The 14,159-nt window shown below is 35.2% G+C and overlaps 1 protein-coding gene across 1 annotated transcript; it reads right to left on the bottom strand.

Moving 5' to 3' along the window:
* Window positions 1–12,886: 12,886 nt before the first annotated feature.
* LOC122731704 (olfactory receptor 5M8-like) lies at window positions 12,887–13,822 on the bottom strand. The gene has a single exon (XM_043971975.1). The coding sequence runs from the start codon at window positions 13,820–13,822 to the stop codon at window positions 12,887–12,889; it is 936 nt and encodes a 311-aa protein (XP_043827910.1).
* Between the last annotated feature and the right edge of the window lie 337 nt (window positions 13,823–14,159).

Raw genomic sequence — 14,159 nt, 5'->3', positions numbered from 1 at the left:
CTTCTCATCCTATCTTTGATCTTCCTCATGGCCCCAACATGGCTAAAAACAAGAACAAAAAACAAAATAAAATAAGATAAACAAAATTTGTTTGTTTTTCTGTTCCTCTATTCATTGGCAGCTTCAACTTTTTTTTTTTCAGTGCTGTAGTGATCTTGACTCATTTCTTATTGGTAGTTGTTGTTGTTGTTTGTCTTTCATTCTAGAAGAATACCATGACATCCTAGTGATGTCATGACTTGCACTGAATTGGATTTAAGTGAGGGAGGACTGTGCAGGGTCACCAACATAATTTAATCCCCTAAAGGCATCTGCATCCAGTGGCAAGATGTACATCAGGAATACTGGAGATGGCCCCAGATGTTTGAGGCAATCCAGGTTAAGTGACTTGTCCAGAGTCACACAGCTATTAAGTATCTAAGGTGAGATATTTAGGTCCTCCCAACTTTAGGGCCAATGCTCTATCCACTGCACCATGTAACTGCCCCATTCTTACTGGACTGTGCCACTGAATTGTACTGATTTGTGTGACTTCCCTTTTCTCTCTCCTGGATGTTTCTTTTTAGGATATTATTTGTATAGTGAATTCTCTGTACCTTCAATTTATTTTCTTCATATACCTTTTCTCTATTTCCACATTGAAATCTTTTGTGCTTTTATCTTCAGAACTTCATTCCTGAGAATTCCGTAGACCTTTGGGGCAGACTCCCCACCTCAAAATAATTGGGCCATTGAATGAAGCTTATTCTTTCTCTAAGTCATTTTATATTTGAAAGTGCATATCAGTGCATATGCATGACTTTTTCCTTTTCTAACATTTATTTTTTTTGACAACATACTCACTTGTTCCTGATGGCTCTTACCATTAATGTTCACTAAGCATTTCCTGATTATTGGATAGAATCACATCTCAATTAGTTATTTAACTTGACACATCTATCTTTTGAAGTATAAAATTGTACTTAAGACAAGTTCAGCTACCTACTCTGATGTTGACAGAGAGAATGGACACAGATTTCTTGAGAATTAAAGTTTCTCATACCTACACATTTATGTGTACTTATACGACAATGTTACCATGTATTTCCCAGATTCCTCATCCAATTTTTCCTTCTGTTTAAGTGAACTTCATTATAATGCTATAGAACTTAATTTCAGCAACTGGAAAATGGAGTTATTAATGACTACAGTATTTCCCTGTTACAATTGCTGCAAAGAGAATAGTATGTAAAGTAGAAAAAAATTATGATTTTTATGATTTGATATAAAAGAAATAAGATTTTTTCATAATTTTATAGAAAAATAAAAACCAAATAATCAGTCTGATTTACATTCATTGAAAGGCATTTGATTTAATTTTCAAGGTAGAAAAAACTCAGATTTTATAGAATCACAGGATTTTATAACCTAAAGGAATACCAGTATCAAAATTCCCTTCTTTCAAAAAGGAGGAAATTGATTGAGAAGTCAGTGGTAAACACAAGGCTAGAAACCAGATTGTCTGTCTCTTAGTATATTGTTGTCTTTCTAAGAGTTGGGTTACCATTTTTTTGTGCAAAACTACTAAATTGCTTTTCTCCCTCTGCCTTTTTCCGAATTACAGCATTAAAAAGCAACACTTGGGGGCAGCTAGGTGGCACAGTGAATAAAGCACTGGCCCTGGATTCAGGAGTCCCTGAGTTCAAATCCGGCCTCAGACAGTTGACAGTTACTAGCTGTGTGACCCTGGGCAAGTCACTTAACCCCCATTGCCCCCTCGAAAAAGCAACACTGTGAAAGAAATACAATTTAATGGGCAAAAATCTATATGTGTACATAAATTTATGACTATAATTTTTCAGAATTTTCACTCCTACCTGTGAAAGAAAAGGTCTATTCCTAGTGAAAACAAGCTCCAAGAAGGAACTCTGGTCCAGAAGCATTTATACAGGGGCTGATAGCTAGGAGCTTTATACCTGAAGAATTTCATAAACATATCCAGAAATAATAATTCAAGTGGGAAATCTTGTGCATCCCTGGGGATAGAAACTCATCAAGAGGATTGCATTTTTTTAATCGAGAGATTTAGAAATATTGACAAATTTTAATGTTAATTCAGTATTACCTATGTCCTCTGAAAATAAAAGATAAATAACAAGAACATTTACAGAATGTTAAGGGATATATATTTTGTCATAGGTGCACAAAGGAATTAGACATTTGCAACTGCTATTGCTATCCTTAAGAAACACTAAAAACTTCAGGAACAATAGAGCAATACTTACTTAGTGTCTTTGGGTCTTGTTATATGGATATTATGTAACACATGCATTTTACAGACATACTGATCAAGAGGCAACCTAAATTATAGAATACCACAGACTCAAAACTAGCAAACATTTTAGACTGTATAAAGTAAAATATTAGGCAAGGCAGAGACATTCGAATGTACCCAGAAAGTAATGTGTCAGAGCTGGAAGGGGTCTCAGAAATCATTGAATCCAGCCCTTTTGTTTTACAATAATATGAACTTAAGCCAAGAGGTGAAGTTATTTGGCTTAAGTCACAGAATTAGTAAATGTCATATTTTGAACTTGAAATAAGGTCATCCAAAGACACCTATTATTCTTTTACATATGTTTTATTGACTTGGTTCTACTCTTTACAATGGAACATTTGGCAATGACTACATCTGTCCCAAGGGATCAACTTGTATTTATTTGGTGTCATTGAAGGAGGCTTCCTTGTGAGGTTCTCCAATAGCGAAATTCCTTTGGATTAGATTAAGGGCAGATATGTCTTAAACTGAATTATAACCTTTGTCTATGACTATCAGCATTCCATAAAACTAATGTTCTTGAGTTCAAATGGGGCCTCAGATATTTACTAGTTGTCTGATCCTGGGCAATTCACTTGGCCCTGCTTGTTTTAACTTACCTAATATGTAAAATGAGCTAGATAAGGACATGGCAAACCACTCCAGTCTTTTTTGCCAAGAAAACCACAAATGAGATCACAAAGAGTAGGACATGACGTAAACAATCAAACAACAGAAACAACTGTGCCTAGGAACATATATAATGTGCTGGGGAGTCAAAGGAACAAAAAAATGAAATTGCCAGTGCTGCCAAAGACCTTATATTCTATTGAAAAGAGTTCCCCCTCTGGATGTTTGACATCCCAAGAATTTGCTCATTCTAGCCACAAATAATTGGGGCAGCAGGCTTCTCTGTAACCCCAATTGCATAGAAACTCATCTGCCATGAACAAGTTGTGGAAGGCCATAAAATACTCCTGTACTATTGCAGAGTGTCTCTTTAGTGCCTCACGACATACTTAGGACATGATTGGGGTAACTAATACTATATCCATTCAACAAATGAGAAAACTGAGGCTAAGAATAAAAGTATATTTTCAAAGAAACATAGACAAAAATTGTCAATGCTGGGATATAAATGCAAATTTTCTGACCTCAAATCCCAGGGCCTATGTAAATGTATGATCCTAGATAGGAAGTCATCTTCGATGTGTTCACTCTGTACATAATGGAAGCGTATTTCTCCAGATGACCATCCTTTTCTTCACAGAAGACTGAAACAAAATGAACAGACTAAATAGAATGTTAATTTCAAGGCAAAAGTCTTTAGTACAATTCAACAAACAATAAAGTGTTGTTTAAGCATAGAGCTATGCACTATGTTGTGGGAATACAAAGATTAAATTTTAGAAATGACCCAGGCTTGTTTACAAGAAACACATTTGAAGCAGAGAGATACACACAGAGTAAAGGTAAAAGGGTGGAGCAGAATATATTATGCTTCAGCTGAAGTAGAAAAAGCAGGGGTAGTAATCTTTATCTCAGACAAAGCAAAGGCAAAAATAGATCTAATTAAAAGAGATAAGGGAGGAAACTACACCTTGCTAAAAGGCAAGATAGATAATGAAGCAATATCAATACTAAACATATATGTACCAAGTGGTATAGCAAGTACATTCTTAGAGAAGTTAAATGAGTTACAAGAGGAAATAGACAGCAAAACTATACTAGTGGGAGATCTGAACCTTTCCCCCTCAGAATTAGATAAATCTAACCACAAAATAAATAAGAAAGCAGTTAAAGAGGTGAATAGAATGTTAGAAAAATTAGATATGATAGATGTCTGGAGAAAATTGAATGGAGATAGAAAGGAATATACCTTCTTCTCAGTGGTACATGGCACATATTCAAAAAACTGACCATGTAATAGGGCACAAAATCCTTATAGTCAAATGTAGAAAGGCAGTAAATGTATGTAAAAAGGATGTAAATGCATCCTTCTCAGATCATGATGCAATAAAAATTACATGTACTAAAGAGCCATGGAAAGGTACACTGAAAATTAATTGGAAACCAAATAATCTCACTCTAAAGAATGAGTGGGTCAAACAACAAATCATAGAAACAATTAATAACTTCCTCCAAGAGAATGCCAATAATGAGAAAACATTCCAAAACATATGGGATGCAGGAAAAGCAGTGCTTAGCAGAAATTTTATATCTCTAAATGCTTATGTAAATAAAAAGAGAAAGAGGAGATCAATGAATTGGGCATGCAACTAAAAAAATCTCAAAAAACATCAAATTAAAATTCCCCAATTAAATACTAAATTAGAAATCCTGAAAATAAAAACAGAAATCAATAAAATGAAAGCAAAAAAACCTATATAATTAATCAAATCAATAAAAAGATAAAATCTTTGGTTAATTTTATTTAAAAAAAAAGAAAGAAGAAAACCAAATTTCCAGTAACAAAAATGAAAGGGGTGATTTCACCACCAATTAAGTGGAAATTAAAGCAATAATTAGGAGATATTTTGTCCAACTGTATGCCAATAAATTTGACAATCTAAATGAAATGGATGAATATTTACAAAAATACAAATTGCCCAAGTTAACTGAAGAGGAAATAAAATCCTTAAATAAGCCCATATTAGAAAAAGAAATTGAACAAGCCATTAATTAACTCCCTAAGAAAAAATCTCCAGGGCCAGATGGATTTAAAAGTGAATTCCACCAAACATTTAAAAAACAATTAATTCCAATACTATACATATTATTGGGGAAAATAGGTGAAGAAGTTCTAACAAATTCCTTTTATGACACAAAGATGGTGTTGATACCAAAACCAGGAAGAGTCAAAACAGAGAAAGAAAATTATAAACCAACTTTCCTAATGAATAATGATCCAAAAATCTTAAAGTATTATCAAGGAGGTTACAGCAAATGATCAGCAAGATAATACATTATGATTAGGTGGGATTTATACCTGGAATGGAGGGCTGGTTCAACATTAGGAAATCTAGCAACATAATTAACCACATCAATAAAAACGTACCCCAAAGCATATGATTATCTCAAGAGATGCAGAGAAGGCTTTTTAACAAAATACAGCACTCATTCCTAATAAAAACAATAGAGAGAATAAGATTAGGTGGAGCTTTCTTTAAAATGATAAGCAGTATCTACCTAAAACCATCACCAAAGATTACATGTAATGGGGATAAGTTTGAGCCCTTCCCAATAAGATCAGGGGTGAAACAGGGTTGTCCATTAACACCTCTATTATTTAATAATGTACTAGAAATGTTAGCTTTAGCAATAAGAGAAGAAAAAGGAATTAAAGGATTTAGAATAGGCAAGGAGGAAACAAAACTATCACTCTTTACAGATGATATGATGGTATACTTAGAGAATACTAGAAAATCAACTAAAACACTATTTAAAACAATTAACAACTTTAGCAAAATTGCAAGATATAAAATAAATCTACATAAATGATCAGAATTCCTACACATGACTAACAAAGTTCAGCAGCAATAGATAGAAAGAGAAATTCTATTTAAAGTAACAGTAAGCAATATAAAATACTTGGGAGCCTACTTGCCAAGATAAACCCAGGAACTCTATGAATACAGTGATATAATACTTCACACAAATCAAATTAGATCTAAATAATTGCAAAAATATCAATTGGTTATGGATAGGCTGAGTTAATATAATAAAAAAATGACAATTCTACTTGAATCCATTTGCTTATTCAGTGCCATACCAATTAGACTACCTAAAATTGTTTTATAGAGCTAGAAAAAATAAGAAAATTCATCTGGAAGATCAAAAAGTCAAGAATATCAAGGGAACTAATGAAAAAAAATACACAGGGAAGTAAGCTAGCTGTACCAAATCTGAAGCTTTACTATAAAGCAGCACTCATCAAAACTATTTGGTACTGGCTAAAAATAGAGTGGTGGATCAATGGAATTGGTTAGACACAGGAGTCACAGTAGTAAATGACTTTAGGAATGTACTATTTGATAAATCCAAAGACTCCTGCTTCTGGGATAGGAACTCAGTATTTGACAAAAACTGCTGGGAAAACTGGAAAATAGTATGCCAGAAACTAGCCATAATCAATGATCTTATACCTTATACTAAAATAAGGTCTAAATGGGTACATGATTTAGACATAAAGGGGGATACCATAGGTAAATTAAGAGATGAAGGAATAGTTTACCTCTCAGATTTATGGAACAGAGAAGAGTTTATGACCAAACAAGAGATAGAGAATGTTATGAAATGCAAAATGTATGATTTTGATTACATTAAATTAAAAGTTTGTGTACAAACAGAAGCAATGCATCCAAAATTAGAAGGGATGCAGATAGCTGGGAAACAATCTTTATGGCCAGTATTTCTTACAAATGCCTCATTTATAAAATATATTGGGAATTAAATCCAATTTTAAGAATGCAAATCATTCCCCAATTAGAAAATGGTCAAAGGATAGTAACAGACAGTTTTCAGATGAAGAAATCAATACTATCTATTGCCACATAAAAAATGCTCTAAACCACTATTGATTAGAGAAATGCAGATTAAAACAACTCTGAGATACCACCTGATACCTGTCAGATTGTCTAATATGACAAAAAAGGAAAATAATAAATGTTGAAAAAGCTGTGAAAAATTGGAACACTAATGCATTGTTGGTGGAGCTGTGAACTGATCCAACCATTCTGGAGAACAGTTTGGAACTATGCCCAAAGGGTTATAAAGCTGTGTATACCCTTTTACCCAGCAATTCCACTATTAGGTCTTTTTTTTTTTCCCAAAGAGATAATAAAAAGGAAAAAGGACCCACATGTACAAAAATATTTATAGCTGCCCTTTTTGTGGTGGTAAGCAATTGGAAACTGAGGGGATGCCCATCCATTGGGGAATGGCTGAACAAGTTGTGTTATATGAATATAATGGAATACTATTGTGCTATAAGAAACAATGAACAGGCAGATTTCAGAGAAACCTGGAAGAACTTACATGAACTAATTCTGAGTGAGATGAGCAGAACCAGGAGAACATTGTACACAGTTATCAACAACATTGTGTTTTGGTCAACTGTGATTGACTTGACTCTTCTCAGCAATGCAATGGTCCAGGATAGCTCCAGGGGAGTCATGATGGAAAATGCTCTTCAAATCCAGAAAAAAGAACTGTGGAATCTAGATGCAGATTGTACCGTACTATTTCTAATTTTTTTTTCTCTTTTGAGGTTTTTGTTTTCCCTTTTCTTCTCATTCTTCTTTCACAACATGACTAATGTAGAAATATGATCAATTAATTAATTAATTAATTAATTAATTAATTAATTAGTTTTTGTTTTTGTTTTTTTTTGCAGGGCAGTGGGGGTTAAGTGACTTGCCCAGGATCACACAGCTAGTAAGTGTCAAGTGTCTGAGGCCGGATTTGAACTCAAGTACTCCTGAATCCAGGGCCAGTGCTTTATACACTGTGCCACCTAGCTGCCCCGGAAATATGATTAATTTGATTGTACATATATAACCTATATCAGATTGCTTGCTGTTTTTGTGAGGGGAGAGGAAGGGGAGGGAGAAAAATTTGGAACTAGAAATCTTATAAAACAAATGTTGAAAAATATCTCTCCATGTAACTAGAAAATAATAAAATACTTTTATGATTAAAAAATTACACAGTCCCCTCTCTTCAATGAATGTAAACTCTAAAGGGTCCTCATTTATTACTTGTGGTAATTTTCCCCTTTTTATGTTATCTCCAAAATATTATTTATATTATAGGATGATACTTTCTGGGAAGGAGAAGGGGAGGGATACATGGGATACTTTCATGATATAAGAAATGGAAAAAATCAGTAAAAATTCATTTAAAAATAAAAAGATTTTGAGAGGCTATGTATGTATAATCAAACTATATAATAATTATATGATATATCTTGATAATATATAATTACATATTATAAAATCATATATATGATCTCAAGATCTGACTGTTCATGATCCAAATTGACTCAATAAAAATGTGGGAAAGTTCTTTTAATGTGTTATACCCATTTCTACAAGGGGTGTGTTGGGAACATCTTCTCATATTTCTTAATTTTATTCCCACTTGCTATTCATGATTTTGTTACTTTTACTTTTGATTTCTTGGCTTATTATTCTTTCCATTTAAATTGTTGTAGTTACTGTGTGTATATTCTCCTACCCATACTTACATATCTCTTCATTAGTCCATCTTAATCATTTATTCGTCACACTCATCATTTATTATAGCAGAGCAATATTTCATTGCTTTCATGGACCATGATTTGTGTAGCTATTTCCCAACTGATAGGCACCTACTTTGTTTCAATTCTTTAGTTATCCCTCTCAAAACCTTGGAGTATAATGTCCCTAATGGAGTCTCTGGTCCAAAGGGGATAGCAATTTTAGTTTCTTTATTTGCATAATTAGAAATTGCTTTTCATAATGTTCTGCTGACCACACTGCTGTGATCTGTGAATTGTTTTGATTGGTATTTCATTTAACATATAACAATTGTTTTACTCACATTAAAACTCCTTATACTCTGAGAAATTATTGAAGACCTGAAGGAAAGCTTTTGTTTTATGGTTTATATAATTATTGATATTTATCATATTAGAAATTAAAATGTTTTCATGTAGTTATGAAAACAGTTTTCAATTTGTAGACACTTGAAAGGGTCTTGGATACTCACCAGAGACTTTGAACTACATTTTGAAAATTTCTGATGTAGTACCTTCAATCTAGAAACTTAGTTTTCTATTAAAAAAAAAAAACCAACATTTCTTGAATAAGAAGGCTGTCTTTTAGCCTCACTCATCTATATGAAATGTATTTTTAAAACAATATTTAAAGATCCAGAATTGATTAGGGAATACAGACATCAGCTCTCTTTTTAGTGGTGAAGAATTTGAAATTGCTGGGATGCATACCAAATGGAGAATGGCTGAATAAGTTGTGGTATAGTATTGTAATGGAATACTACTGTGGTATAAGAGAGGGCTTCTTAAGCTTTTTCCACTCATGATCCCATTTCACCTGAGACATGTTTACACAACCCCAGGTACATAGGTATATAACAAGGCTTCTTAACCTTTCATTGTTGCCAAATTTTTCATGACCCCTACATTCAGTTATATGATCCTGTATGGGGTCCCAACTCACAGTTTAAGAAGCTTTGCTATAAGAAATGATTAGATCAATGAGTTGAGAAAAAAAAAACATGAAAAGACTTGCACAAAATAATAGAGTGAAATGAGTTGAACCAAGAGTACATTGTACACAGTAACAGCAATATTATTTTAAGAATGACTTTGAGTGAATAAGTTATTTTGATGGCCATAAAGATACATAGTTAACTATAAAGGACATAGGAAGAAAGGCACTATGTGCATCCAGAGAAAGAACTGATAAAAAGAAGTATGTATAGAATATTTTTACATATACATATAGATCTACATGTGTAGACATATATATACATACATATATATATACATATGTGTGTATATGTAGGTATGTGTCTATATACACAAACATAGACACATATATATAGGGGAAAGGGGGGAGGAATTTTTTTCTCTTTAAATAAAAGTATTTCATTATTTTCCAGTTACATGTAGAGATAGTTTTCAATATTTGTTTATATAAGATTTCCAATTTCAAATTTTTCTCCCTCCCTTCCCTCCCTCCCCCCTCCCCTATACAGCAGGCTATCTGATATAGGTTTTATATGTATATATATATATATGTATATATATATATATATATAACATTAAACATATTTCTGCATTAGTCATGTTATAAGAGAAGAATCAGAGCAAAAAGGAAAAACCTAAAAAAGGAAAAACAACAGCACCAAAAACAAAAGAAATAGTTTGGTCCAATCAGCATCCATATTCCACAGTTCCATTTTTGTTTTGTTTTTTTTTTCTGGATTTGGAGAACCCTTTCCATCATTAGTCTCCCGGAAATTTCTTGTACCATTGTTTTGGTGAGAAGAATCTAGTCTATCACAGTTGATCAACACACAATGTTGATGATACTGTGTATAATGTTCTTCTGGTTCTGCTCATCTAATTCATCATCAATCCATGCAAGTCCTTCCAGGTTTCTCTGAAATCTGGCTGCTCATCGTTTCTTACAGAACAATAGAATTCCATTACATTCATATACCACAACTTGTTCAGCCATTCCCCAATTGATGGGCAAACCCTTGATTTCCAATCCCTTGCCACCACAAAAAGAGCAGCTATAAATATTTTTATACATGTGGTTCCTTTTCCCTTTTCCATGATCTCCTTGGGAAAAAGACAGGAGGAAATTTTTAAAAATGAAAAATATTACAAGATAACTTTGTTGTATATTTGAAAGGAATAGCAATTATGTGTAAGACATTTGCAGTTTAATGTATAAGTATGTTTTATTGTACTATATGATGGAAATATTTATTTATTCCATAAATTAATTTTTTTAAAGAAAAAAGAATCAACCTTAACAAAGTGCAAAAAATTGTAAGTACATGAGAATAATGTAACGGTGTAAAAATATATTTGATTTAATCAGATTGGTCAGATCATGTATCACAAGGAAAGGAGTACTGTCACTGTCTCATGATGGCTACAAAAGCCAAATAGCATAGCAGAAAAGAGAGCAGTAGGAAGCTACCAGCTGATGAGCTGTGATGGACTCCTCCAACTTTCTCATCTGTCCCCAGCACCTGATTGGAAATCCTTCCAACACCAGGTTGTCTGCCAGTGTTCTGGTCTTGGCTTCCCCCAGTCTCCCATCTCTCCCTCTCACCTGCCTCAGGAACAATAATGGCCCTTGCCTCGGGCCCAGTAATTCCTAGTGTTTGCACTGTGACTGGGCATAAAAAACCACCCACAAAAATATGTGTTTGCTCCTGAAGGAGCTTTCACTCCACTGAAAACCTGGAGTCAGCAGACTCTAGATGGATCATTTGGTATTAGAAGTTACAGAGAGCTACATTTAAGAGCAGACACCCTGAGGAGGCCACCGGGGAGAGAGCAGGCTTCATGGAGTCAGAAAATCAATACAGAGGTGAACATTCCTGAATATCTTCAGAGTTCCCTAGGGCTACAGGAGGTATTCTGATCTCAAGTATACCTATGGAGATGACTCAGGGCAATACATAATCACACTTTTGTAGGGACCAAAGTCTTCTGGTTAAATCCCTGTTTCTTCTCTCCTTCTTGTCCTCCTTACCTTTCTCCTTTCCTTTCTACTTCCACTTTCTGTCTATTTCTGTCTCTGTCTCTTCTCTCTCTCTCTCTCTCTCTCTCTCTCTCTCTCTCTCTCTCTCTCTCTCTTTCTCTCTCTTTCTTTCATTCCCTTCTCTCTCTTACCCTCCCCCACCTCTCCTCTTTTGTCCATCTACCTCCCCTCTCTCTTTCTTGGTACTGTAACAATTGGAATGACGCCACCTGTTGGAGACTTACTGTAGGAAAGCTGCAACATGAGGAGAGGGCCTCTGAGGGCAGGACCATGCGTCTTTTCTTTGGCATCAGGAAGTGACATTTGCTGGTGGGAAGAAGAAGGGGGAGGTTGGGACTCTGACTCACTCTCTTTCCTGTGGATTCTGGTGGAGAGTGGAGCTAGGAATGCTCTCTCCCTTTAATAGATAGAGGAATCTAGGCCTTTCTCTCTTTACCAAATTCTTATTCTCCTTAATAAATGCTTAAAAGTCTAACTCTTGCTGAAGCTTATAATTTATTGGCAACCACTTATTAGATATTTTAGACAGTATAGCTAGAATTTTAGCCTTTACAGTACCTATCTACCCTTTTGTTACCTCATAAAAGATTACACACTGAAGTCATTATGATTTCTGAATTTTGTTTTTAAAAGGCAAGGTTTGTGAAATTATAGAAAAGGGCAGTGAGTAGATGATACTCCAGGGTCTGTCAAACTGTTAATATACTTCTGCATTACTTTGCACAGATTTCTGCTCCTGTTTAGAGCACACTTTCATCACATTAAAATAGGGAGGTCAAAGAACTATATGATATGTAAGGTCTTTTTTAAAAAAATAAAATCTAATCCTTTATAACTGTATCTTCAATCATTTGGGGAACAGAGTTCTCAAGAAAAAAGCAATCAATGTCATATCTCAGTATAACTAATGTTCTTCTCTAGAAAAAACATAGTTCAGAGATGGAAAGAACTTTAGTAATCATCTACTTCAGCCCTCTCACAACAGTGCTGAGAGAGAGGACATGATTAGCCCAAGGTTGGATTCTTGAAAGCAGAATGTGAACCCTGGTCTTCTGCTGCTAATCCTAGTTCAGATTCTACTCACCAATGATGCTTTCCAACTAGTCACTAAAACCATCACTACCCTGGAATTTCTTCCTTCCTGTAAAGGAAGAACATCAGAACAAGCAAAAATGCTGGGTGGGCCTAATTTCAAACACATGTTGACTGGCCCAAATTGCCTGTGCAAGAGTGATGGACATTTCCAGGCCCACAGAGCTTACAGAACTGTAAACTATTTTAATGAACATAACACAAAGATCTATTTAGAAAGTCCTTTCCTGAAGAGTTCCTTGCTTAGGGCTTCTTTAACATCTTTGTTCCTCAAGCTATAGATCATGGGGTTCAACATGGGGATCACTGTGGTATAAAACACAGCCACCATTTTCCCTCTTTCCACAGACTTCTCAGAGGGTGGTGTCAGGTACATGAACAAGAGAGTTGCATAGAATATAGTGACAGCTGTCAGGTGGGACCCACAGGTAGAGAAGGCTTTGTGCCTACTCTCTGAAGAGCTAAGCCTGAAGATAGCTGGGAGAATGTTCATATAGGAGATGAGAATGATGAACAGGGAAAAGGTGAGGTTAAACCCAGCCACCACAAACATTGATGTTTCTTTTCTGTAAGTACTAGAACAGGCTAGTTTGATGAGGGGAGGGTCAGCACAGTAGAAATGGTTAATCTCATTGGGGCCACAGAATGATAAGCTATAGGTCCACATGGTCTCCATGAGGCCTGTGAGGGAGCCATAGATATAGGGCACAGAGATGAGAGAGGTGCAGACAGTGGGGGACATCTTGCTTCCATAGAGCAGAGGATTGCAGATGGCCATGTAGCGGTCAAAGGCCATCACTGCCAGGATGTAGATTTCCACATGGACCAAAGCAATGAAAAGGTAACACTGCACCAAGCAGGCTGAGTAGGAGATGGTGGCCTTCTCCACTATGAATGTCTCCAGCATCTTTGGACTCACATTGGAGGAGAAACAGAGGTCCACAAAAGACAAGTGACTCAGGAAAAAGTACATGGGTGTATGAAGCTTGGGAGTGATTCTCACTAACACCATCATCCCAAAGTTCCCCACCACAGTAATGATGTAGACAGTTAAAAAGAGGACAAAGAATAGGACCCGAAGCTCCAGGCGATGAGTTAATCCCAACAGAACAAACTCAGGGTTTATGGTGATGTTCCCACCCATCACTTCTCCAGTTGAGCTGCACACTCCTTAGTTCTGTAACTCCTAATATATGGGGGGGGGGGGGTGGCCATTAAATGTAGAGAATAATATAAATAAGAGAGAAAACTTTTTTAATAGTAGATGTCTTCTATCCTCTTCGTCTTAACTTTTCCTCTTTTTGTGCTTTTAATTCTATTATTACTACTCAAAACACCTCCTTGGATTAAAAACACAGTTTGTGGAGGCACTGCCCAACAGGTGGAAGCAGAAAGGGTTACAGAGACTACTGGACATGAGTTAGAATGACCTGGGTGCATATCCCACCTCTGATACTTATCCACTGTACCACCTAGCTTCC

The sequence above is a fragment of the Dromiciops gliroides genome, chromosome 6, assembly GCF_019393635.1.
Source record: "Dromiciops gliroides isolate mDroGli1 chromosome 6, mDroGli1.pri, whole genome shotgun sequence".
NCBI lineage: Eukaryota > Metazoa > Chordata > Mammalia > Microbiotheria > Microbiotheriidae > Dromiciops > Dromiciops gliroides.
Note: the sequence above shows the minus strand (reverse complement) of the source record. Positions and strands in the feature narration are given on the sequence as shown.